At 40.2% G+C, this 27,587-nt stretch overlaps 2 protein-coding genes across 12 annotated transcripts in view; one reads left to right on the top strand and one right to left on the bottom strand.

The window, feature by feature from the left end:
* Positions 1-518: 518 nt before the first annotated feature.
* LOC119128525 (NACHT, LRR and PYD domains-containing protein 14-like) lies at positions 519-27,110 on the top strand. 8 transcript variants are annotated; one of them, XR_005099043.1, is made up of 11 exons: positions 520-709; positions 4,759-6,394; positions 8,199-8,543; positions 11,910-12,077; positions 12,171-12,341; positions 12,459-12,674; positions 12,778-12,951; positions 15,052-15,225; positions 15,394-15,426; positions 16,460-16,497; positions 17,179-17,191. XR_005099043.1 is itself a non-coding variant. In XM_037261036.1 (10 exons), exons 2-9 carry the CDS (start codon positions 4,773-4,775, stop codon positions 15,407-15,409), a joined length of 2,886 nt encoding a protein of 961 aa, XP_037116931.1. In that variant the 5' UTR covers positions 520-709; positions 4,759-4,772; the 3' UTR covers positions 15,410-15,426; positions 26,568-27,110. The 8 variants fall into 8 exon arrangements, 6 of the variants coding, with proteins under 6 accessions (XP_037116948.1, XP_037116939.1, XP_037116931.1 ...); XM_037261036.1 differs by lacking the exons at positions 16,460-16,497; positions 17,179-17,191 and adding an exon at positions 26,568-27,110; XM_037261028.1 differs by having other exon boundaries at positions 16,460-17,538.
* LOC119128506 (potassium voltage-gated channel subfamily KQT member 5-like) overlaps positions 20,256-27,587 on the bottom strand; it is a 98,570-nt gene continuing 91,238 nt past the window's right edge. For 2 of the 4 annotated variants that reach the window (XM_037260987.1, XM_037260996.1), the window contains exons 12-15: positions 26,067-26,198; positions 25,171-25,278; positions 24,082-24,208; positions 20,256-22,357 (exon numbers count right to left, since the gene is read on the bottom strand). In XM_037260987.1, coding sequence (XP_037116882.1) covers positions 21,125-22,357; positions 24,082-24,208; positions 25,171-25,278; positions 26,067-26,198 — 1,600 coding nt within the window. In that variant the 3' untranslated portion in view covers positions 20,256-21,124. The remainder of the gene's footprint in view (positions 22,358-24,081; positions 24,209-25,170; positions 25,279-26,066; positions 26,199-27,587) is intronic. The other 2 variants (XM_037260997.1, XM_037260994.1) reach the window with 1 other exon arrangement.

Raw genomic sequence — 27,587 nt, 5'->3', positions numbered from 1 at the left:
ACATGAGCCCACTCCCATTTTCCCTCGTTTTTTTTTTTCGTTTCTCTGAGGAGGGGAATAATTTCATTTTACTAAGTTGGACTATGAAATCAAGGAAAACAGTCTTAACAATATAATGTTTCTGAATAGACATGTTTGCCTTGTATGGTGTTTGGGTCTGTGGTACACATCTTCAGTTTTTATCAAAAAATAAAACCTTATATTTGTTTTCAACCTGAAATTCAGTGGTTTGGGCTCATTTTTTGTGATGAACATAAATTAAAACACATTTTCAGACCACATGATGTACACTACCCTACAAGTTTATATTGCATATTCGCCCTTAAAACTGCTGTGTTGAAAATTGGAGCAACCCAGGAAGTTGGGTCAACATTGGGTTGGTTTGTAAAAGATGTCAAATTGAAAATGGCACATGAATAAATTTTAATACCTTCCTTATCCCCCAAATATAGTACGATAATTGTATGTGTGTGTGTGCGTGCGAGCGCGCGCGCGCTTACGGGCATCTCTGACACATCCAATATGGCAGCCGCGCTGAACCAGTCCAACTGCCAAATGCGGATACTATTTCATAAAAAAAAGTCTGTGTCTGGCAGAAACAAGACGAGGCGGTGCACGTTTCTTGGTTTCGTTTCTGGACTTCAGGACAGAGACGGCAAAGCTTTCGAATGAACTGCGTTATTTTCTGCTTCATCCTACAAACTTTGAGGTAAACGTAACGCAGCTGTTTGTGTGACAATCTGTGGAAGGCGTGTGCAGTTGTTTAAGTAGTCTGTTTTGGACTTTCATTTATCCGGCTGATGAACAAACAAATTAATTTTTTAGTATAACATGAATCAGTTGGAATTAGTTAAGACAATATAATGTCCATTTTAACGGTCTGTGTGAATGTCATTCTCAAAATTCCAATCCGATACCGCACTCAAAAATACGACGCCAAGCCAGCCCCAACTAATACGCTGCGTTACTTGCTGCCAAACGCAGTGACGTGCTGCTCGTAATAATTTCAAAATTAATATTTACGTGCTGATATTTTATCCTCGTGAAATGCCCTAAATTTCTGAAAAGAGAAATTACGCCAATTATCAACTGTATATCGATTTTTGAACATTATTGACATGAAAATAATACAGTGATAATTAGGGGTGTAAATCGCGGGTTTTGTCACGATACGATATCATATCGATACAAAGTACAGCGATACGATATATGCCGATATCTTAAAGCCTGCTGTGATTCATTCACGATACATCACGATATAGTGCTCCACGATCGATATTTTTTATTTTTTTTTAAATAAAAAATATAGAACAATATCCTGATTTATAACAATTCATACGCAAAATCAACAAGGTACTGCAAACTCTTTATTTAGGAAATTACAAGAGTATTGTAGTATACAAAGTGCTTATTTTAACACTGAACTTTATCAAATTCCTATATTTTTTCTCATATAAGTAAAGAAAATGAATATTCTTTCTTTTTTCGTAATACCATTAACTTTAAAGTGCATTACTGAACTATTTATTTACAATCATTTTAATTGTCCGTTGAGCCATCTTTTCTTTGGAATCCAAAGTGCTTCCAAACGAATGACTTGAAGCCCAAAGGGGAGCAAATTTCCTCGTCTTCTTGGACACTAGCCATAGCACCAGCCCAGGAGCCGCGTAGTTGTCGGCTCCCCTTTCACGTGCCTGCTCTGCTCACAACACAACACGCCGTGTACTGCTCCCGGAAAGAGGAAGCAAGCAACAATGAACTGGATTTCAAAATAAAGTCGCGTCTAATGTCCGAGGTCAAACACGGCGATATAAATCGATGTTTACGTTTAGCATCGATGCCAATAAATCGTAGAGCATTATATCGATTAATCGATGTGTATCGATGAATCGTTACACCCCTAGTGATAATGTATTTTGAGAAGATGAGCAAGGTGGGAAGCGGATCGTTTTAAAATTTTAGTGCGGTTAACTGCACTAAACTTTTAAAATCATTAATTAGCTCACGATAGCTTCAAATTTTCTACTTCTACTTTCCTATTACCTTCTATTCCACGGGTGTCAAACTCAAGGCCCGGGGGCCAGATACGGCCCGCCACATCATTCTATGTGGCTCACGAAGACAAATTGTGCATCAAACCCGTGTGTCATTACTAAAATTGCAAATTGTCTTCACTTTTAAAAACATCTTTTTAAATATTTGGCCAGTTTTTACTTAGTTTTGTACTCGTCTGATTTGAAAATGAGTTACCGTAATTTTCGGACTATAAGTCGCGTTTATTTTCATAGTTTGGGTGGGGGGCCGACTTATAATAAGGAGCGACTTATATGTGAATTTTCAAAAAAAAAAAAAAAAAAGTGAAACCGCGATAAACGAACCGCAATGTAGCAAGGGATTACTGTAATTTGAATTTCAAGTGACGTCAGCAGCGCGACGTCGCGTCAGCAGCAGCTCCGTCGAGTCAATCTTTGTCCTTTATGTAAACAACCGCCGCGCTGCTGGCGCGACGTCGCGTCAGCAGCGCGACGTCGCGTCAGCAGCGCGGCAGTTGTTTACATAAAGGACAAAGATTGAGTCGACGGAGCTCTCTTTCACTTCCGTGGATTGAAGTCGGGGGCCGGCGCTCGGCCGGGTGGCTGTCCAGGGACGGTGGATGGGGCTCGGACATGGCTTTTACGCACGCCCGATCCTACTCTACCGAGGTCTCTTTCACCTCCATGGATAGAAGTCGGGGGCCGGCGCTCGGCCGGGTGGCTGTCCGGGGACGGTGGATTGGGCTCGGTCATGGCTTTTACGCACGCCCGGTCTTATTCTATGGATCTTTCTTCCACCTCCGTGGCTGGAAGTCCACGCCGCCACACGCCTGTAAGTTTGTTTTGTTAAATAAAGAGCCGTTTACCAAACCCACGTCTTTCCTTGAACTTTGTTAATGCTACAATATAGTTATATAGTAGATCTGTGGAATAACGACGAGGCTGACTTCAGGGCGCACGCGCGGCATTGTTGACAAAGGACGAGGAATTTGATCGATGGATTTAATGATTTAGAGTGCACAGATGGTTTGATAACATTATTGCTTATATAATAGTTATTTGATATATAATTTATATATCGTTATATGGGCCTGTGGAATATTTTGAAGTGCAAGAGCCGTCAGCGGCGCGCACGCATTGTTGACAAAGGACGATTGATGGATTTAATGAATTGGAGTGACACAGATGGTTTTATTAACGTGTTATTTATGTAATAGTTTTTTGAATAACTCTGAATTTTACGTCAGGGCCGTTCTCAGCTCTTAGTTTGTGTTTATGTCACGTTAGCATACCTATCGTTTAGCCTGTTGTTGCTCGTTCATGACTGTTCTTGGTGTTGGATTTTGTCGAATAAATTGCCCTCCAAAATGCGACTTATACTCCGGCGCGACTTATATATGTTTTTTTTCACTTTTTTGGGCATTTTATGGCTGATGCGACTTATACTCCGGAGCGACTTATAGTCCGAAAATTACGGTATTTGTCAGTCTGTTTTGTAGCTTATACTGTATATAATATGAGGTGCTCATACCTTTATTTGGGTTGACAGTCATAATGGCCCTCCGAAAGAAACTATGACTACAATGCGGCCCGCGAAAAAAATAAGTTTGACACCCCTGTAGGGGAGCTGGTGCATTTGGCGCTTCCAATTGCATGAGAAGTACTGGCCTTCACGTTCGGTGCCGCAACATGTCTTTTAGTGAAAACAACTTTGATAACCCTCATAAAATAGACCATATAGAAATGCTCTTTGTTCCGTAAAGTGGTGCTAAATAACTAATCTAGGTAACGCTCTCAGCTGCTTACCGTTTATTGGTCACGATCGGCGGCTACGCTTTAGATTCAAATGATGGATCGAATTGTTGTTATTGGTTTTTCCAAGTTTTATAAATTCTAAGTCAAGGATTATGATTCAGGAATATTTATTATATTTCAGGGCCCGCAGGAGAGTCATGAGATAATAAAAATATATGAAATATAATATATTTTGGGGGATTCATGGAGCACAACATTTATTTGAGGGGGCCAGGCTCCCTCTTTCCCCTGCCGAGACCCGGCTCTGCACAGCACCCTTGTACTCACGAAGACTTGTAACGTGCATAAAGAAGCCAAGGAAAGATGGAAAAAATCTCAGAAAGGGATCAAATTCTGAATGAGAATTTTTTTGTGTGTCAAAAAGTTATATTGTGTTCCTATTATTTACACTTTTCACAATAACAGAAAGCAGAATATTAATGTCTGCAGTTTTAAGCACCTTGCAGTTTATAGCATCCACCACCCCGTTTCGATAATTTAGACCTGACAGTGTCATGGATTGTTCATAATCCATCATCTGGAAATACCAGGTTATCTACCAATCTACCAATCAGGTGAATACCAATCTCAAAGGTCTTAAATGCCCCGACTCTTCTGACCTTGCCCCCAACAATCAGAACCAGGGTTTTTTCTTAACGGTTACAATGGTTCTCAACCTGTTTTCAATGATTAATGATGTAGCCCTGGGAATTATTCTTTCACCCGAGTAGCCCCTAACGATCACAAAAAATTGGGAATTTTGAAGGAGAAAAAAAAAAGACGCTGTGCCATCAGTCTCAGGTTTATTAAATATTATACATAGCTTCATTTAGTGTGATACCTCTGACTTCATCTTGGGTCTCTCTTAGACAGGGTGATATTACACTGCTAATGTGAAAAAAACAATAATATCTGGGTTTTTCTCCTCCAGCAATAATTTCCAACATGGAGGAAACAGATGTCCAACGTGTCCAAAGGTCCCTAAAATCCACACTGAAGAAAAAATATCACAGACATAGGGAAGCACTTCCTGTAAACGCCATACTACCATCAAGACTTCACCACAAGACTAACCTCAAGCCTAATTCTATCCAACAACATGAAGTTAGCTCTGTGGATAAATCTGACCTGCGTACTTGGCTAGTTGGTACAACAGTTCTACTTGAAGACATTGTTAATTGTGACTGCAAACATGGTACTAGCCAAAGAACATTCATCACGTTTGGGGTATGTGGAGTTGGGAAAACCACAGCTGTGCAAACGTTTGCTCTGGACTGGGCTAATGGCAACCGGCACCAGGGCATCCACCTCCTCCTTCCATTTTCTTTCTGGGAGCTGAATTTAATCAAACGCAAAGTAAGCTTTATTGAGCTTATCCACATGTTTTACCCAAATTTGCAGAGGCTTACCACGTTCAGCCTGAATGAATGTAATATTTTATTTGTCTTTGATGGACTGGATGAGTACCATTTGTCGCTAAACTTTCGCTGCACTACAGTGAGTGACATTTTCGAAGCTGCCCCAGTGGATACTCTACTGACAAATCTGATTAAGGGCAATTTGTTTCCAAAAGCCCATCTGTGGATAACAACCCGGTATACTGCAGCAACAAAAATCCCAGAATGCTATTTGCTTGAAAGAACAGTAGTGAGAGGATTTGATGATGAACAGAAGGAGTTACACATTAGGTCTGTCATTGGTAGTGATCATCTCACCAAAAAAGCCTTTGACCATGTGAAAATATCAAGGAGTCTCAATTTCCTTTGCCAGATACCACCCATCTGCACAATCATGGCAACTGCCTTGAAGAATCTTCTAAAAGCAGATGATGATTTCAAAATAACCCATTTCACTTTGACTCAACTGTATATAGAGATAGTGAAAATGGCAAACTCTGAATTCATTTCCAAGCTGAAACGGCTGGCACTGGATCGACTAGAAGAAGAGTTTGATTACAGTGTGTTGTATCGAGATGACCTTTTACGGAGTAAGATAAGTGTAGAGGAAGCCTCACTTTTCTCCAAAGAAAGTCCACTTCTGTTGAGAGAAGAGAAAGGACTGCATGATACCACTGTGTTCCGTTTTGGTCACTTGAGTGTTCAGGAGTTCCTAGCTGCTGACTGTAGATTACATGAAATAGGTCCTTTTCAATCCTCGTATCTGTCGTTGGTGGACCAGACACTTGAGAGCAAAAATGGAAAATATGACATCTTTCTCCGCTTTATCTTTGGACTCATGAAGGAGCAAGGATCAATGAATGACTCTCATCCACTTTTTGTATGCACAAGAAGTATGATCCTGACGAACATAATGTCTCCTATAGCCGTGGTCTTGTTCCACTGTCTGAGGGAGTTTGACCTTAAAGCTTTCCTTTGGGAGGTTGATTTTTTCTTGACAACAGGCATCTGCCCAGACTCGAATTTCTCTCCAACACACTGGGCATTAATGGCAAAAAGAGTCACAAATTTTGAAGGTTGCCGAGAAACCGTCAACATGCCAGTGTCTAAACGATGTGATGAGCAGGTTCTCGGGAATCTACCAGACATTTTGAAATCCAGGAAAGCCATGTAAGTCAACTTTAATTTTTTTTTTTTTTTTTATAAATGTGTGATGCATTATTGAGATATTGCTGTGCTTGCTTCCTGTTCCAGCAACTCAGGTGTTGAACGACGTAATGAAATCAGCCTTTTTAAAAGGAACATTGAAAAATCAAAACATTCTAGACACTATTCCTTTAAATGTGGGATTTCTATCAAATCTATAAAAGTGACATATAATAATAAGAATGATGGGGGTGAAATCACTTTCGTATTAATTATGATCAATCTGGTTTTAAATATTAAAATATGCTTACAAATGTGCTTTTTTAAAAAGGCTTAAATAATAAACAACAAATCATTTGGTGCCCTAAGACTTTTGTATAGTTCTGGATATAAATAATAGTTTTCTATTAGACTTTTTTAAATTACACCTGATCATTTTAAGCACATTAAGGCAACCTCATCCAATTATAAAAGAGTTAAGCACTATAGTTTATGTTAATCCAATAAAACATAATTTTATCTGTCCCATTTTAGTTAAGAAAAACTCAACATTTTAGTTTCATTGTAGTCTGGACAATTATTTTATACTTTTATATTTTTTATCAGCAGATAATATTGAAAATGTTTATGCTCATATCCATGTATGAAAATGTAGGTTAACGTTTTTAGTTTATTTGATCAAAATGAATTTTTACTTTTAAGTTTGCATCACTCTGTCACTGTCTTGGTGATCTGTGTTAACTTTCGTTCACTAGTTTATACAGTCAAACTTTGGTTTTCGACCACAATCCGTCCCAGAAGGCGGTTCGAGAAGCGAATCGGTCGAATTCCGAATCTCTTTTTCCCATTACAAATAATGGCATTTTTTTTAATCCGTTCCAAGACACACACACACACACACACACACACACACACACACACACACACACACACACACACACACACACACACACACAAAACGCCTTTTTAAAGCATTTTTTCATTTGCGCATTTTTGTCCGATCGCGCAACTGCAGCGCACCGCCGAACGCGCAACCGTTGCGCGTCGCCGACCGCGCAACTGCACCGCGCTGGTCGCATTATTGTGACAGAGCCGTCGCTGAAATTTAGAAAAAAATTGTAAAGTCCTGCTGTACTTTCCAAAATTTAAATGGACCTAAGTGCGCAGGGACCTTAATTTTGTCTGATCGCGCAACTGCAGCGCACCGCCGAACGCACAACCGTAGCGCGTCGCCAACCGTGCAACTGCACCGCGCTGGTCGCATTATTGTGACAGAGCCGTCGCTGAAATTTTGAAAATATTTTTAAAGTCCTGATGTACTTCCAAAATTTAAGTGGACCTCAGTGCGCAGGGAGCTTAATTTGGTCCGATCGCGCAACCGCAGCGCGCCGGGTGCTCACTGTTGCATTGCTTAAAGAGCGTCTTTGTGTTTTAGGATGGCTTTACTGCTTTCTTTGGAGGCATGATTAGGGGTTAATACAATACTCAAAGTAACGAAAATACAATAACAACGGAGTAAGTCGGGATCCGGGCCGCGCGGTCGGGTTTTCTCGGGTCCTCCCGGCTCATCTCGCGAGGTTCGACCTCCGAATTTTGTTTGACAACCGAAGCAAAAGATCATGATTTTTTTTTTTTTGTTCGAATTCCGATTTGTTCGAGAACCGGGACGTTCGAAAACCGAGGTTTGACAGAACTTCTGTCTGCTTTAACAAAATAAAATTAATTAAATGAATGTAAACTTTGTTGACCAACATTTTTAAATAAAAAAAAGAGGGCAACTTAATCTTTCAGCCAGTGCTAATATATGACATTTCCCATCTACCCGCAGACTGAGATTTTCTAACCTGACAAACAAGTGTTGTCCAGCCTTTGCATCTGTATTGCGCACAAGCGAATCATATCTGAGAGAGCTTGACTTGGGATACAATAGCATCACTGACACTGGAGTCAAGATGCTTGTGAAGGGCTTGACCAGTCAAAACTGTAGCCTGAAAAAACTCAGGCTACTTTGCTGTGAAGTGACGGCAGAAGGCTGTCGCTACCTTGCAATTGCCTTGAAAAAATGTGGGAAGCTGCAAGAACTGGATCTCAGCGGCAATCATTTAGGAGACGAAGGACTGAAACATCTAGCTGATGGTTTGAAATGTCTTGAATGCCACCTACAAGTACTTAAGTAAGTGTTGTGTAACAGTTCATACAATTTCATTCATGCAAAAGTTACAATTTGGTGCTGGTGAAAGTTCATTAGAAATGCATTACGTATAACCTTTATGGGTGTACTGTACTTAATTTGACCTTCTCTAAGCTTATGAATGCACATGTCCAACTGTTTTGATACTTTTTGCATGACTTGCTCTTGCTGTTCTCTAATGAGGAGCCGAATGGAAACATTTAGAACACTTTTTTTGATCTATGAATCGACAAATGTCTTGATCCCATTCGAATTTACCTTTAACTCTGAATCCAATTTTAACTTCTAAATCTCAGTTCACTATTCATGTTGATAGAAGAGATGATGTTCTGATGCAGGGGTGTCAAACTTTTTGTTGCGGGCCACATCGTAGTTATGGTTTCCCTCGTGGGGCCATTAATGACTATTTTATATTACACACAACCAAATCCAGCATACATTTTTTTTTAACAATTTTATAATACATTTTCAAAGTGGGCTTTAAAAAATGTTGCAATATTTCACTGTTATTAAAAGAAAAGACATTTTACAATTTTGGTATTTTAACAAGAAACATTTAGTTGCCTTTGCAGGCCAGATAAAATAATGTGGTGGGCCGGATCCGGCCCCCGGGCCTTGAGTTGGATACCTGTGTTCTAATGGAATTGAATGGCTCATCTTTGTACTTTTCAGAAATAGACATCATAGTTCCACAAATGAAAAGAAAATGCAAAAAAAAGTGTGCGGTGAATGGAATGCAGTTATGTTAAACTAGAGGGTACAAAGGCAAGTTAAGCTGCTTACTTTCTACGTCTGAAAGAAAGTTTTTTATTTTTTTATTTACTTAATTTATTTATTTAATTTTATTATTATTTTAAAAGGGCTAACTGTAACCAGGATCCCTTGCCAGAGTGTGACCAAAAGCAGAACACAGCTGGTCTTTTGTGCCTTAAAAACTTGCTAGTTGCAATAATCTGCCTACTTTATAGCTATTTGTTAGCCAGTTAGCGTCATGGACGCTTCGTAAAGGTGGTGTCCTTTCAAGGAAGCTTTAGGCAATGCATCTTTATATAGCACATTTCACACCCAAGGCAACTCATTATGCTTTCCACCAATAGCCACAACATCCATAAGTATTTAGAAACAGAATAATTGAGATATTTAAAGGGAAAGTCAACCTAAACATTTTCCATGTAATAATATGTTCTGTGCAGCCCAACTAGTTAAAACAGTGTTCTGATTGATGTTTCCTTTAGAATTTGAATCAAACAGGATAAATCTGAGGGCGGCCATTTTGCCACTTGCAGTCGATTGTCACTCGTTTTCTGAAACTAAGCTGGATTGGTTGTAACCTGAGCCCCGAGCAACTGTGATGTCATTTTATTTTTGGTCTGGATTGGTTGTGATCTGAGCCCTGAGTAACTGTGATGTCATTTCATTTTCGGTTGACAGTAAGTAGCAAAATGGCCGCTCCCCTAGATGGATAAAAACGGCTGTATTTAACTTTTTTAACACATATTCCACAAACACAATATTAATAAGAATGCTGCATAGGAAACAAAAGTTTCTTACCAAAATTACAAAGAAGAATGTACAATGACAACATTGAAACACATTTTTTAGTAAAGATAAAAAAGATATCTCAGATTACAAAAAAAGAGGTGTTTCTCCATGGAATGACAGGCATTTCACAGGATGGCAAAGAGAAGATGAAAATGGGTACTCTTGAAAAAAATCTGATGAATCACTTGGGTAGGGATGAGTATCGATTAGATTTCATTGATACTACTACTCTAAAAAATACTGCTTATCAGTACTTTTCTGTTTAGAAAAACAAAGAAAAACCTTTTTTAAATAAATGCAAATACAATACTACAGTGATCCCTCGCTACTTCGCGGTTCCTCTTTCGCGGCCTCAGTGCATTGTGGGTTTTTAAGAGTATTAAATATTGCGGATAATTTGGTGCATCATGGCTTTTTGCGGCGTCACTTGGCGCGCGGGGCTTTGTCTGCCCACATAACTTTACAGCACACTATTGGCTGGTAGAGGAGACGAGACCAATGGGAACATGTTCTGTATTCTTGCCGCTGATTGGCTTAGAGCTGTAAGAGCAGTTCTAACCACACTTTATCTCAGCCTCCTGCAGTCCCGCAATGTATCCACTCTTCCACTTTGTTCGCGTCAGCAGAATCAGGAGCATCTCTGATTTTCACTTCGTTTTGTCACGAATGAGGCAGGACAACCAAATGCAACACGGGCACTATTTGGGGAAAGGCAAAAGGAGACAAGGAGATTGGAATGCCGGCAGAGCAGGACAACGATGCAAGCTGACGAGCATAATCGAACAAGACGGGCATAGCAAGCTTGTGGTCGAGGACAGGCAGAAGGTCGAGCCAAACAGAGTCCAGAGCAAATCATACAAACAGGCTTTGGATAGCGACTGAGGAAACAGGCATTGCGCTACACAGTGGATCAGGCAAATGTGAATCAGGTCGCATCGCAGAACCAGGTGGCATAGGAGAACCAGGTGGCAGGCATATCACCGCAGATTGACGGCCTTGCGGGTTTTAAATACATGCCCTAATCAGCCGGTACCAAGGGCACAGTTGTCAGCGATCAGGACTGATTAGCGCGTGCAGCTCTGCATTGGCTATGCGAGCCCCCGCCGGCCAGCACGGCGAGAACAGAGCGGAGCCGTGTCGTGTTTATGGTAGTCTTTTTGTGACTTTGTGAGTTGTAGCAAAGCCCTAAAGAATGTTTCTAAAAGTCAGTCTAGCTTTAAAATGTTTAAAAATACAATAAAGTGTTTCAAAATACAATTATGAAAGTCTTGTGTGGATATTGTAAATAAATATTGCAGTTTCACCTATCGCGAACCAATTATCAACAATGAACGAGGGATCACTGTACTACATTATTTGAACAAATAACTATTCTACTGTTAAACATCACATGACCAATGATTTAGTATTAAAGAAAACTCATGTAGAGCAGTAAGGCTGGAACATGTTGTGAGCTACACATTTTTGTTGCTTGTTTCCCCCTGACCATTTTAATAATTTATTGCACTTGACTTCTCCAGTCTCACAACCACTCGAACCAAGAATAACCAAAATTTGATGTAAATGTAATGGTTGCATTGTGTGTAAATCAATTAATCACTCCCTGAAGTGAAACGCTCAGCTGTTGAGTTCGTGGCAAGTCAGTTATGTGTGATACCCAGCGCCAAGTTCCTCCCGCATACGAGGCGTGAATGGCGACGGCAACGAGCGTCAATGGTGCATATGATTTCAGCCCCCCCGCTTTAACTTTTTCTCCGTTGGATGTACTCTTTATAGTTTGTTTCTGTGTAATTCTTGTCATTGCAGAATATGTCAGTGTAACTTTGGTCAAAGGGGATGTTCTTCTTTAGCGTTGGCTTTGCAGAAAAATCCCACAAACATGGGAGAGTTGAATCTCGCCATCAATCATATTGGAGACAAAGGGGCCAATGAGCTCTTCACCAGATATGATATATCAATGTTAACCAAACTGCAGTGAGTCCTCTACTACTGATTTTAATATGTCCATTATGTTTGTGAGTACAAACAAAAGCCGAGGAGATTTTGTACTGTTTCACCTCTCTGCAGGATGAATTGCTGTGGCATCACCACATTGAGCTGCAAAAATATTGGGGAAGCGCTCAAGTCGGAAAGCAGCAACTTGGTGGAACTAAATTTGAGCAACAACCAAATAAAAGATGCTGGCTTTGAGCTCATTTGCACAGGAATGTATGCATGGTCTTGTCTGGAAATACTCAAGTAAGGGTTTGCTTCTGTGTTTTTACTGCTTTGATTCTGCCAGAGACATGATAGATTTACAGTGAGTGTTATTTTGTAAGCTACATTCTTCAAAATTCTTAATTCTCTCCCCCTCAGTGTGTCAAGGTGTGGAATTACTACTTCAGGCTGCTGTTATATTTCAAAGGTGCTGGGTTGTGTCTCTCAGCTCTACTCTCATGGGGAAAGGCAAACAGAGTGGCAGGCAGCAGAGTTGAGAGAGCTCAACCTCACCATGAACACTTTTGGAGACGCTGGAGTCAAAGAAATTACAGCTGGACTGATGAATCCTTACAGCCACTTCAAATCTCTCAAGTGGATAATTTCTCATCTCTCTTTCATTTGAATCAGAGCACAATATTCCATTCAATCATTAGTAGAACATGTTTTGATTTTCTTTTTCTTTTCTGCATTTCAGTCTGAGCCACTGCAATCTGACTGATAACTGCTGCTCACAGCTTGCGTCAGTTCTTTCATCAACGGACAGCCCGATCAGGGAGCTTGATCTCTCTGACAACGACATCCAGGATAAGGGAACAAAGAAACTCTGCACTGGACTTAAAAGTACTCAATGCATGCTTGAAAAATTAGCGTAAGTTGACGTTCACCCCTTAAAAAGAAAAGAACTACTGTAACTAATGGCATGCATATTTGTGATCCAGCATTGCCATGAGTCACCATGATCCATATTTCAGAAATTAGTTTTTGTCAAATTTGATATTACCCATTACATTGGGGCGTTAAACCAATCAGAGGACTTCACGTAAAAAAGTTAAAGTCCCAATGATCGCCACACACACATCTGGGTGTGGTGAAATTTGTCCTCTGCATTTAACCCATCCCCGTGTGATTTTAATCCATCCCCTGGGGGAGAGGGGAGCAGTGAGCAGTAGCGGTGCCGCGCTCGGGAATCAGTTGGTGATCTAACCCCCCAATTCCAACCCTTAATGCTGAGTGCCAAGCAGGGAGGCAATGGGTCCCATTTTTATAGTCTTTGGTATGACCCGGCCGGGGTTTGAACCCACAACCTTCCAGTCTCAGGGCGGACACTCTACCACTAGGTCACTGAGCTGTACGTAGAGTACGTATCTCCGACGCCACTGATAAATAAATACTGCCGTTTGTGCAACGAAAACAGTATTGGGACCCTCTAAACTAGCATCGGAAAGCCAGGATCATTGCAGAAGAGCAACATGAAAACGACGAGAAAAAACTTGGTATGTTTAATGGCAAACTTGCCCAACTGTAAAATTTGGATACAGAAGATGAGGACTTGGATGGATTTGCGTATGAATATCGATTAACAATAATGTGAATACAGTAGAGTACATGGTTAAACAGTAGAATCAAGTACAACCGAACTCACTGGCTTGCTCCCGTGAATTTTTTTTTTCCCGTAAATCATGGCATGCATGTGCCCTAAATACAAAATAGACCCCGCAATTGAGTCTGCGCCTTTTACCTCGAAGCACCTTATGGTGTGGAAAATACGGTAATACCCTCTTGCAGTGCAGCATTATCATTGACCAACCACCTTAGGACAACTTTATCTTTGCAGTGGACTTATATTCAGAATTCTGACTTAAAATCAGAATTATCCCACTCGGATTTTCCCAGTTCTGTCCTCAAAGCGTTCGAAGCGAATGTGATTCCAATAAATTGTTTGTTTGTTCTTGTTTCTCACAACTCATTTTGACCTCCAGCAAACCTTCATAAATTCCTTAATTTATATAAATGTATATTGTACATTCTACATGTTTTCTTTCATAATAATTTTTGTGTTTGACAGTATAAAAATTACTTGTTCGAAACATTTCTTTTTCTGCAATTTTTTATTTGTTTTACATTCATGTCGTAGTTAAAAGACAAATCAATTGACATATATTTAAAAAGCAGCTCTAATTCTAATAGTTTTGTTTTGGTGTTTCTGTAAACAGAACAAAAAAATACAGATAAGAATACTGTTAGAGTGGTGCTCACTAACTTATTTGCAAGAACCACACAGGAGACAGTTTGCCCTTTTAGCACTTGCAAGTGGAGAAAACGTTCGTCACTGTAGCATACAGAGATGTTCGAACGCAGTCTTCCTTTGGTCTCTTGCAAGAGCAATTTTATTGAGAGAAAGCAGGGTGGGAGTGACAGGTTTGGTGAATCACCGGCATCTGGTCAGATCAGAGTAGGGGGTGTTTTACGATCTAATGTGAACAGAACAACTTTGATTGCTTCCTCTGCAGCTGGTCAACCAGTGCAGGGGACTTAGCACTTTATTTTACTGCGTTGTGAGAACAGGACAAGTTTGGTGAATCATTATAGTCTACATTCCAACACAATCATACGATCAAAATAATGTATCAACCCTAACAAATACCGCTAAGGCACCGGGTCGATAAGCATTATCGTCAAGAGTAGCGATGTCCAACCATCTCATTTGGTTATATTTGCTTCCCCTCTCAAAAATTAGATTTTGAATAAAGTTGTGCAAGTTATAGGTGACATTAATGGTGAAATAAGTTTTGAAATGATTTGTGTTGTTCTCGTTCAACCTGACGTTTGAGCAGGGGTGTGTAGAATTTCAATAGCCACAATATCTTATAATGTTCTCTTATAATGTGACCAACTTTAGCCTTTTTAAAATGCAATGACAAAGTTATGTGTTTTCTAAGTCATTCATGGTACTTTTCTTTTTGACCAGACTTGCAAACTGTAACATTCACTCAAGAGGTGTTTCATACCTGACTGCAGCGCTGATGTCAAACCCACGGTATCTTACTGAGCTGCTTCTGATAGGCAACAAGCTGACCAGTTTGGACATCACCAACCTCATTGAGTTAACCAAGAGAAAGGAATACGCATTGCATACTTTAGAGTAAGTGTTGTGAAATGCCGATTTGTCCAATCATTTCAGAAATAGTTCATCTACAGATTGTCCTGTAATTACTGTGTGTTGCATTTGAAATGTGTGCATTATATTCATCATTTCAGGTACTAATGTTCTCAAACTTAATCCATCTTTCTCCATATTCTTCTCTTTCAGTGTCTCGGAATACTGAGGTGTTAAAAGGCAAAGGTGAATCACACACGGATCATATTTCCTCACTCATTTAATCGTCCACCTCATCACATCATTAAAAGTCATTTGCTTTTTTTTGTTTGTTTATAAATAAAAATAAGAGCTGTGATCAGGAATCGGGTCCGATCATGTGATTCTTTTGGTAGAAAGATCAATTTTCTTAATTTCTGAAATTTTATTGGTCACAAAGGCTAATTTTTTTGTGTGTGCAAGTGTTCACATTCCTTATTGAATGCGACCTCAATCTGTGTGGTGTGAACATATTGTATGGATCTTCAAAGTGACCCGCATGAGCGCAAGAGATGTTGGCACATTTAAACGTACAGTGGAGCCTCGGTTTTTGACCACAATCCGTTCCAGAAGGCTGTTCGAGAAGTGAATCGTTCGAATTGCGAATCATGTTTTCCCATGACAAATAACGGAAAAAACATTAATCCGTTCCAAACACAAAAAACGCCTTTTTTAAGCGTTTTTTCATTTGCGCATTTTTGTCCGATTGCGCAACTGCAGCGCACCGCCGAATGCGCAACCGTAGCGCGTTGCCGACCGCGCAACTGCACCGCCCTGGTCGCATTATTGTGACAGAGCCGTCGCTGAAATTTAGAAAATATTTTTAAAGTCCTGATGTACTTTCCAAAATTTAAGTGGACCTCAGTGCGCAGGGAGCTTAATTTGGTCCGATCGCGCAACTGCAGCACGCCGGGCGCTCACTGTCGCATTGCTTTAGGAGCGTCTTTGTGTTTTAGGATGTCTTTACTGCTCCCACTTGTTTCCTTTGGAGGCATGATTAGAGTTGATGCGATCCTCACAGTAACGAATGTAATAACGAATGGAGTCAGTTGGCATGCGGGTCCTCTCGGCTCATCTCGCGAGGTTCGACAACCTAATTTCGTCCGACAGCCGAAGCAAAAAAATCTTGAATTTTTTGTTCGAATACCGATTTGTTAGAGAACCGGGATGTTCGAAAACCGAGGCTCCACTGTTAGGTTTAAATTAGCGGGTTGCTCATCTTTTTATCTCGTACCTACAGATGAGTGATTCAGGAGGCGGTAGCATACAGTATTTTGGGTAAATAAGACTAGACTTTCACTAAAGATGACATCACATCATTTACGCGCGTAACAAATGAACCTGCATTTTATGTTTCACGTTTCAAGTGAGATTAAATTCAAATATAATGTTAATACTGTTAGTTAAAACAACTTTGATTCACAGAGTAACGCTCCGTCCAAAGCAGTCTGTCTCCCTGCCTGCACAGAACGCATGATGTGATATATTTGCAATCTGGCTGTTCAGACTGTGGTCGCATTGCAAAACATTCGATACATATCCAATCTTGGACCACATATAAAAGCGACCCAAGTTGGACTTGAGAAAGATCAAAATTGAGCCTTTTAGACGGTCATACATTGCATGGAGGTTACATAGGGGCAACAATTCCAATCTGGGTTGCATTTGCCTAGCCTAAATGACAAAATAATCCAAAACTATCAGCATGTTCGCAAACAGAGCAAAATAGCTTAATTTATTATGAGTAGCGGTCAGAGTGGCATTAAGAGCCACGTGTGTGGCATAAGCATGTCATGCAGATTACTCTCCTTCCATCTTACAGTGGAATGTTAATTGTTTGGCGCAACAAAGAGCAAGACACAGGTTCGCAGTTATAACAGGTCCAAATTACTTAACTTGAAATAGAAGAGTGTAAATTATTTGTTGACAAACAAGATTATTCCTCACTGGTTATGTTAGAGTGGTGCTCACTCTAACTTATTTGCAAGAACCACACGGGAGACAGTATGCCCTTTTAGCACTTGCAAGTGGAGAAAACATTCGTCACTGTGCATACAGCCATGTTCGAACGAAGTCTGACTTTCGTCTGTTGCAAGAGAGTATTTATTGAGAGAAAGCAGGGTGGGAGTGACAGGTTTGGTGAATCCCCGGCATCTGGTCAGATCAGCGCAGGGGGTGTTTTACGATCTAATGTGAACAGAACAACTTTGATTGCTTTGTCTGCAGCTGGTCAATCAAGCAGAGGATGCAACCACTTTATTTTACTGCGTTGTGAGAGCAGGACAAGTTTGGTTAATCATTATAGTCTACATTCCAACATAATCATACGATGAAAATAATCTATCAACCCTAACAGGTTACATTTAATGAGGTCATACATCAGTTGTTTTGTACATAGCTAGATGCGGGACTCGTCTACCTTTGACTGCACATGCCATTAAACAATTATGTAAATATATTGTTTATCATTAAATAAATCAATAATGACCCTGATCGTTTCAATCAGGTGTGTTAAGGAGGGAAACTTCTAAAACAGGTGGGACAGCTGATCTCTTGGACCAAAATTGCCTACCAGTGGGATTGGCCGTGGCACCAAATCGGTGGCATTTGGGTCCCCAGGAAATCAAATGTCTAAAATGCGTCACCTATACAATTTTTTGCATGAAGTGTCATTCCCATTTGTATATAATCATCTATTCATATAAATAGCATGGCTATAGTTCATGCATTACCTGTATGTTGTCAGTCACCTAAATGTTGTACAGAGGCTGAGATCAACCGGAGTCAAATTCCCTGTTTGGCATACACAAACTTGGTCAATAAAGCTGATTCTGATTTGCTAATTTTATGCTATAAAATAGTTTTAGTACAAAATAATGACCTTAAAAACATGTCTGAGATGGCCCAAAATGATTTTCAGTTGTTCAATATGTTCATCACACGTAGAGCTAAAAAAAAAGAGAAAAAACACAACTTAAGTTTATTTTGAGTGTTAAAAAGCAGTCGTCGTTGGTATATTGGCCCATGTAATTATTAAATGTAAATAGATTTAACAAAATACCGTTTTTTTCCGTGTATAATGCGCAAAATTTAACTAATTTATTGTCCTAAAATCTGGGGTGCGCATTATACATGGGTACAAATTTTTTTTAATTTTTTTTTTTTTTTTTTTTTTTTTTTTTTAAGAAAATCATGGTACAACAAAACCAACAACAGGACTGACCGACAATAGTGTGTTTGTACTGTGCTCTGGTCATTTCGTCAAAGAAGGGATAATAGTCCTCTTCTCTTCTTGACTGACAATGAATGTGATAGTTTAATACAATCAGCAAATAACAAAATGCGTATTACAGGTAATATTTTATTTCACAACACTTTGCCATGTTCCTTTCGTCTCTGCTGTTCACTTCAAACACGCTCCATACGAACGCAATGCTCTCGTATCAGACGCTTGCTCGATCACCTGCTCGTTTGCTGTCACAATGTACCCTACACAAATCCGAAACATTTGTTGCGGCTCCGAGTCACGACGAGGGGCAAGTTTTGGTTTCCAAGGGTGTTTTTATTCCTCTTCAACGTCTCTCCCATACAGAGCCGCCTTTTTCACATGTCCGCACGTCACTTTCCTCTCTTTTCATCTGATCGCGGTGGTGCCTTTACGGGCAGTCGGAGAAATCAACGCCAACAAAAAAAAAATACATCCAGCCTAGTTAAGACCATACCAAAGACTATAAAAATGGGACCCATTGCCTCCCTGCGTGTGTGACGATCATTGGGACTTAAAAAAAAAAAAAAAGAAAAGCAAAAAAAAAAAAAAAAAAAAAAAAAAATTGGGTGCGTATTATACATGGGTACAGGCTTTTTTCCAGCATCAACATGCCATTTTTAGGGTGCGTATTATACATGGGGGCGCATTATACACGGAAAAAAACGGTATAAATAGATTTAACAATACATAACATCTAAACACATTTATGTACCGTACTAATAGTATGTCTGTTTATACATTTCTATGTTAATTTGAGACAATATTGATGCACATTCTTATTTTTTCTCCTTGTCCCCCAGTCTGTTGCTCGAGGTATCAGGACTCGGTCTTGCAGATGTTTGAAGCCAAAGACTCGACTTGGACTGAGGTGCCAAAACAGTGTGATCAGGACATTCCTAATAACATGATTTACGATTTTTTGTGTTTATTCCTGTTGAATGTGGCTCCAAACTATGTATATCATTCCATATTAAATCTGTTTTAGAACTATTACTATTTGATACAAAAAAATAAAGACAAATGCATACAATTAAACAGCACATAAAGCCATTGATTTTTTCATGCTTATTGTCAAGGTCATGTAACAAGGCTTAAAATGTTCATTCCAAAAGAGTGCTCAGTGAGCTAGTGTTCTGATAAGGCATTGGAACAGGAAGGACAAATGCCAGACTTACGTTATCCCTAGGAGTGGATTTTTTTTTTCCAGGGGAGGGAGTAGAGATGGATAGATACTTAATTATTCTCTCAGGTAAACACAAGTTCACTTTTTGTGCTCAGAAAAAATCAGTAAACATAGTAGTGCTATGGCACCATCTTGTGGCATCTCGTAGACATAAAATGTAAGTGTGCAAGAATTTTGTGATGGAAAATGACCCTAAATTAGATCATTTCAAAATGTCGTCCACCCTGAATGCGGTCTATATCCTGTACAAATAGTTTGCGTGTGTATGTTTGGGGGGGCGGGGGATAGAATGTTATTTATGTGAAAAAGTGTGCATAGGATGTTGAAGTCTATATTGAACATTAATTCTTGGGTGAGAATGTGCGTGCAAAATTTGAATAAATTAAAAAGAGACATCTGTGGTAACGGCCCAGTCGACTGTTAAATATTCAGTGGGCATCGTCCTAAGTTCCGCACGCACGCACGCACGCACGCACGCACTCACTTGTTTTCGGTAAGGTAGTATTTCATGTAATGTCCGACATTTTAGAAAAATTAATCTCTTGGGGTTCAAAATGCACTCAACTCCGTAGCACACAACAGGAAGAGATTTACAAGTAATTTTAATGCCATTTTGAGGCAGCAACTTGCATTTTAATGACATGAGCATTGCAGCATTAATTGAATTGTACATTCCACAATCGTGTAATTTGAAATTACCATAAATCAAGCCTACATTTACTTAACAAGCACACAATTTTTATCTTCTAAAGTAAACCAAGAAACTTGTAAAATTGTTGCAATCTAAAAGCCAACTCTGTACAACAGAATGTTGGATTTAGACTTCTTTGTACACATTTTGAGAACACTGACTAACAGCCTTTCAACATTTTGCCAGTTTGGTCATGGTTGCCTAAACGTTAACAACCCAAGGGCAAACTTATTTGCAGATTCAATATTAAAACATCTTTATGGCATACATTACCATTGTACATGATGCCTTTAAAATACAGTTGAAAGCATCGCACAATGGTCTTGTCGTGACATCTTAATTACACAGGAGGCATTCTGTATTGCAATAGGGGCATGATCATTAAAAAGTATACTGTATATTTTTGAATGATATGATAGAAATGACCAGAATGATAAATCATAAAGTAATTTGCCTACGATCAGAGCCCACACTTAATTTTTTGGAATGTACTGCAAACTGGCTTGCTCTTTGATATTCAATAGGTACTGGCATATTAACTAAATGCCTAAAGTTTTTAATGAAACATGTCTACTTCATGCATTGAACAGTAAAATATTATATCTGTCTCATGATCAGTGTGAAAATACTGTGATTATCAACTCCTAGCAACAAAATAAAAAAAGGACCCTATTTCATTCAACCTTCACACTCTTTCAAAAATGATAAAAAGCTGTCCTTTTATGAGGTGAAATTTCCATGCCCTCTGAACATACACCCCAGTCTATTTTAATCGTACACGCTGCATTTTCAGTAATTCAGTGCTGCCAACAGAAGGGGGGGATGAATGAGCAGTGGTCAGGCCATGGTTGGACCCCCGTGGTACCCCACTTGCCATTGCCTCTGTTCTCAACAGTTCTGAGGAATATGAGGGAGTCTTAACTGTCCCATGTGACAGGAAATCAAATCCCTGCATCTCTACTTCCGCGTCATTGATAAAAAGGTCTTCTTCCCCCCAACCACCTTTGTCAGTTAGTCCTGCGCCTAGGTCTTGGCAACTTCTTTGGAAGCCAGTGGAAGTGTTCCTACTGCGGGTTGGGGGTGAAATTATGCAGTGGCTGCCTTGCATTTTTCCATGGGCTGCCTGCATCAAGTCCTGCACTGACATCGATCTGTGATCTACCTGACTGGGACCTGAGCAGCAGCTTATGGTTGTGGGCACCAGGGGTTCCAGCTCAAGACTCATATGTCTCCTCCAGGAGCCCTCCTCCTTGGCATTTAGTCTGCCCTTGTTGTTGGCGCTACCCCGTTGGTGCTTTCCCAGTGTGCCGAGCCCCAAATCTGGGCCAACTTCCTCCCCAATGTAGCCGCCCTGTATTTGCAATCCTACACTTCCACACAAGTTTTCAATTTCAGGGGAATTTTCATCGGAGGATGCTCGCATCAAATTGCTAAGACCTACATTCCTGTTTGGAGGAGGTGGAGGCGAGAGCGTTGCCAGAAGACAAAATCCACCATCCGGTGTTCCTCCACCCAAACCAGTGCAGATACTGTTTGGTGTGAGGATGGGAGGAGAACTCCCCACTGTTTCATCATTGCCACTTTCTGGTGTGGTGGACTGATCCTGGGTGTGATGTTGGGCATGACAATGGTGGTGATGGTGGTGGTAATGTGGCAATGGTGATGGGCTGAAAGATGAGGACGCAGGGCCAGAGGGTGGAGTAGTGCTGGGGGGATTAAGGTCAAGATCATTTTGGGTTGCCAGGATGAGATGAAGTCCTCCCTGGGACAAGTGGGGATTAGTCGAGGAGCCTGTGACACAACCGCCAGGAGCGTTACTGTTGACCTGGCCGGGGAAGGACAGATCCTTGCTGAAGACAGAGGACTGGTAGTCAGAAGTTTGTTCCAGCTCAAACAGTGGCAAAGATGAGAGCGTGAGAGCTGTGGATGAGCCCTTCCGCAGAACCTGCCGATAGATGTCGAGCAATGAGTCGAGCTTTGACTCAATTGACTGGACCTGTGATGCGAGAAAAGAGTAAAACGGCGAGCAGTTTAAATTCTCTGATATTGTCTGGTGATTCTATACAGCTTAATTAAGTTGGACTGAAATACATCTGTATTTACAACTTTTAATGATTCCTGTTAAATATGTATCATGTTTGTAATGCACAAGCATATGAAGTGATATGTATTTATATAATGAGGGATGGCAGGGCCTAAGGAGAGCAACACCCTATATCACAGTGTGCATAATTATTAGGCAGCTTGTTTTCTTCAGGCAAAATGAGGCACAAAAGACATTTAGGTGACTCTGAAGTCACAAAATTGTAAAAAGACTTTTCGAGGAATGCAGCATTCTTAAAATTGCTAAGATATCAAGGCGTGATCACAGAACCATCAAACGTTTCTTTGCAAATAGTCAACAATGTTGCAAAAATGTGTAAAGGAAAAAAAGATGCAAATAAACTGCCAAAAATTTAAGAAGAATCAAACATAAAGCTCCCAGGAACCCATTATCCTTCAAATGCTACCATATTCCGGAACTTCAATCTACCCGGAGTGCCCAGAAATACCAGTTACTTATTGCTCAGTGATATGGCCAGGGTACGGAAGGTTGAAACCTGACCACCACTGAACAAGAAATACATGTTGAATACATGTCAAGATTGGGTCAGGAAATATCAGTAGAAGGATTTTACAAAAATCTTATGGACTGATGAGCTGAGAGTGACTCTTGACGGACCAGCTGGACTCTTGGCTGGATCAGTAATGGCCAGAGAGCTCCACTTCAAATCAGACACCAGCAAGGTGGAGGCGGGGTACTGGTATGGGCTGGTCTAAAGTAAGATGAGCTGCTTGAACCTTTTTGAGTTAAAGGCGGACTTAAAATTAACTCTAGAATTAAAACAAAAATGAATTCAAACGAACCAACTCCCATTTTTTTTCTTCAAGCAGTAGTACAGGAAAAAGTCTGCGTCTTTCAAGAAAACCATGATTTTTATACAGGAAAATATTCCTTCGCATGCATCACAGTATTCACTTACACTTGGTAGCTCACTGGTGAAGGCCTTAAAATTGAAAGAATAATGACGTGGTACCTTCACCTGACCTCAAATGTATTGAGAAGTTGTGGGCGCTTGCTAAATGGGACATTTACACTGAAGGAAAACAGTACACCTCTGTGAACAATGTCTGGGAGACTGTGGTGGTTGTTGCACAAAAAGTACACAGATCAAGAAGCTGACAGACTCCATGGATGGAATTTGTATAACTGTTATTAAAATGAAGGGTAGCTATATTGGTCACTAGTTTTCTTGTAAATGTTAATTTGTAAATTTTGAGTTGTTTGTGTATTATTCTGACTTTAACAAATGAAAATAAACAAGTAGGACCAGAATTTTTCCATTTTACTTTCTGAAATATTCACGTTTGGGGTTTATTACCATTTTGGTTGACTGAGAGCACTGTATTAATCCTCAATAATACAATTTGCCCAATAATTGTGCACACAGTGTATGATTGGCTTTATAAACCCAATAAGTACAGTATTTGAAACTCTCGATTTGTATACCTATTCTCAGGCCAAAACTTGGCCTATCATAGGAACACTGTTGTTTTTCAATTTGTGATACATCTGAATAGTTGTAAATTAATTTTGACACACGGATAAATCCCTCTGATTCACCTGACAGTATTTTTCAGTTACCCGATTAAGGTGTATTATAAAGAAGAATAGAGCACCTGGCGTTCCACTTTACAAACACGCCCCAGCATGCTCATGTCCTCCAGCAGATCTCCATCAGACAACAACTTCTCACGAATCTTCTTGTCCAGGGGGATCTGTCCCTTCCCAAGGATTTGGTCCACCCTAAATATCACAAATGCACATCATAAAACATACATTATTTTAATACAAGGTACAGTATATATACTGAAGTAATGATGATGGTCTGGACTCTGGACTCAATTGACTCTCAAATTTACTGACTGAGTGTGAAATAGCTTGAATGCAAAGCTATTTCCTGCATGAATGGATTAAAGTGGACACACAGGTTAACTTCTGCCATCTAGTGGAAGAGGATTTAACTGTGCAGCCTGTCCATTGATGTGTCCAAATTCATAGGCGTGTCCTTCAAAGCCAACATTAGAAGGCTACACAACTTAACTTTGACTGTGGGCCTTCAAATGTAGCCTTCATCTCCACGGATATGGGCCCTGAGCAAAGGCTGCTTCTGGGTACATTTTTATTACCTACATTGCTTTGTTTTTCTTCTACACAGCCCAATTTCTACATTTCAATGTGTCTTTATTTCCCTGGCGCTCTTTTTGCTCGTTGGTGCCCCTAGCAACTCCCTCCTCCGCCTAATGCAGGTATTGTCAACCAGTGGGCCGAGGCCACCTAGCGGTCCGTGGCGGTATTGCAGATGGTCCGCGAAATTGGAAATGGAAAATAATTGTAACATTTTTAAAAAATAAAATGTATTTATATATATTAGACTTGATTTATTTTCCAGCTAATTTCCGGAATTATTTACCCATCCAAATTATGTCAAATGTAGCTGAGATTTCCAAAATAGACATACAGATGCAAATAAATAGCCTGGATAGGTCTATCGTCCTTTGGTCCTAAATAAAATAATATTCCACCAAAGCAGTGGTCCCCGAGTCGCTTCTTGGTTCTAATGGCGGTCCTTTGGACAAAACCAGTTGACAAACCCTGGCCCAATGTAAAGTAGATATTGTGCATTAATATGTCTAAGCATGTACTGCATCTTGAATAAACAGAATCAAAGTGAAATGAACTCATTTGATGTGTATGGGCACCCTGACCCTTGGGTGGAGTTCTTTCGGCCCTGGCTGTAATAGAGAGGCAAGGAGGGGGAGGAAAAAGTCTTGGCACGGCTGCTCAGGGGCTGTGGGCCTACAATCATGTCCAGTCTGTGAGGAAGCAAAGTGAACACATACACAAACAAACATGCATGAAGTACAAATGCAGATGCAAGCATGCATACACGCACAAGTGCTCACATAGTACAGACATATATAAACACTGTTATGAATCGTATGATACATACCCCAGCAGAATTTGTAAAATTCTGGTATTTTATTTTCTATTTTGCCATGTTTTGTTTAGATCCTGAGAAATTTGGAAATACCCTAATAGTTAAATTTGATCACCTCTCAAAAGCATAAATAAAAAACAATGTAAGACAACTGTATACTTGCCAGGCACAACATTTGACCTCTTACACAAACAGTATCCAATAAAATAATATAAAATATTCTGCCTTTTCCAACATAGTAATGCTTGATTTTATGAGCACATAGAGATGTATTAATTGAACAATATTCTATGTTGGTTATTACTTTTGATAGAATTTGCAGTGGTGTAGAACTGCTCTGCCTCATACTGAGAGCTGTTCTCATTATTCTGGACACTTTCATGTTATTACCTGAGGCAACCAAATTATCAGTCGCAGCTGTCACACACTACTGCAAACTAACACTGTAATAATGAACATTTCAAATGACTGCTTTCTGACAGTGTTGATAAAAACCAACTGCATAAGCCTAAGTATGCATAATTTTTGCATTGGATATTTTGTGTTGTATTATGCATGTTGTCATAATGTCGTGGCTGTTTAGTGTAATATTCTTTATAAACGAAATAAACATTTAACCAATCATGCAGATGAACTGAACATGAAATGAATTGAACATCCTACCTGGTTTGTAGACTCTTTATGCGGCACAACATGTCCAAATGACCTGCAGAGTATTGCTCAATTACATCTTTCACATCATATGGACGCAGGGTCTCCTTGAATTTCTTCTTTGCAACATGAAACTTCATTATTCTGCAGGAAGAGAGTACAGTGTATGTGTTTTGCTGTCAGCCACAAGAAGGAGTTCTGTTTTAGTCAAAATACTGTAAACAGGATGCTCTATAATGCAAATTAGTCAAAGTTCCATTCTTTATGAGCTGTATTCTTAGTACAGTTCTACTGTTCACCAGCTGACAATTTTCTCACTCAAATAAAAAAAATCCTCACACTTATAAAAATCACTTCACTGCGCCTAATGAAGCGGTGCCTTATTATTTTAAATTTCTGCACATAAAATATCAATTTTCACATCCATTTTCTTTCGAGGTTGCATTACGGGGGCAGCAACTTGGGTAGGGTCGCCCAGACGTCCCACTTCCTCTAGCTCTACTCTAATTTCAGAGTCTCCAACCCCTCTCAAGAGAAATGGTACCAGAGACCAAGCTTGTATGTGTCAAGGCGAGCTCAACTATGTCCAGTCGGAAATTGTCAACCTCACACACCAACTGCCAGAGAGGTAACTTTCCACTTCCAGAGCCAGTGAACAGTAGAAGCAGTTTTGTAGACCGCCAAGGTCCTCGTCTTTGGCCGCCGCCCAGCCCACATTGCACTTGACCTGCTCACAGGTTGTGAGCCAATGGAAAGGGGGATCAACGTTCTGCTTTTGGGCTGTGCCCGACTGGGCACACATAAAATATTATTGTGAAAAATATTTTTGTCTATTTTTGCACCTGCAAAACCTCAAGGCCAATCATATTGGTATTTGGCAAGTGCCTTTAAGCGAAAAAAAAAAGAAAATATTTGGCATGGACAGACAGCAGTAAAACTTAAATGATTAAAATGAAGCCAGTCTAGAATTAAAATGTATGAGGCAATAGCACATTTTTCAAGGGATAATAAAGCCGTGGGCTTGTTTTTTACCAGTTAGCACAAAACTAGACAAAACTGAGATGCCATAAAATGCACCCAAGCACTTTTCAAAAATATATTTATCCATCCATCCATCCATCCATCTTCTGAACCGCTTAGTCCCCACGGGGGTCGCAGGAGTGCTGGAGCCTATCCCAGCCGTCAACAGGCAGTAGGCGGGGGACACCCTGAACCGGTTGCCAGCCGATCGCAGGGCACACAGAGACAAATAACCATTTGCACTCGCACCTAGGGACAATTTGGAGTCTTCAATCAGCCTACCAAGCATGTTTTTGGGATGTGGGAGGAAACCGGAGTGCCTGGAGAAAACCCACGCCCGGGGAGAACATGCAAACTCCACACAGGGAGGGCCGGAGGTGGAATCGAACGCGCACCCTCCTAACTGTGAGGCGGACGTGCTACCCAGTGCGCCGCCGAGCCGCCAAAAATATATTTAGTGCACTTTATTTTATTTTACTCCAAAAGACAACTAGAATCTCAGCTTCACTGCAA

The sequence above is a fragment of the Syngnathus acus genome, chromosome 1, assembly GCF_901709675.1.
Source record: "Syngnathus acus chromosome 1, fSynAcu1.2, whole genome shotgun sequence".
Taxonomy (NCBI): Eukaryota; Metazoa; Chordata; class Actinopteri; order Syngnathiformes; family Syngnathidae; genus Syngnathus; species Syngnathus acus.
This window is presented reverse-complemented; position numbering and strand designations above follow the sequence as displayed.

What these genes read in the sequence shown, in the direction of transcription:
- LOC119128525 (XM_037261036.1), top strand. Translation starts at nt 4,773, where the DNA reads ATGGAGGAAACAGATGTCCAACGTGTCCAAAGGTCCCTAAAATCCACA. An exon ending in TCTTGTCTGGAAATACTCAA is followed by an intron (nt 12,342 to 12,458) that starts GTAAGGGTTTGC and finishes TCTCCCCCTCAG; the next exon opens with TGTGTCAAGGTGTGGAATTA. An exon ending in AGCCACTTCAAATCTCTCAA is followed by an intron (nt 12,675 to 12,777) that starts GTGGATAATTTC and finishes TCTGCATTTCAG; the next exon opens with TCTGAGCCACTGCAATCTGA.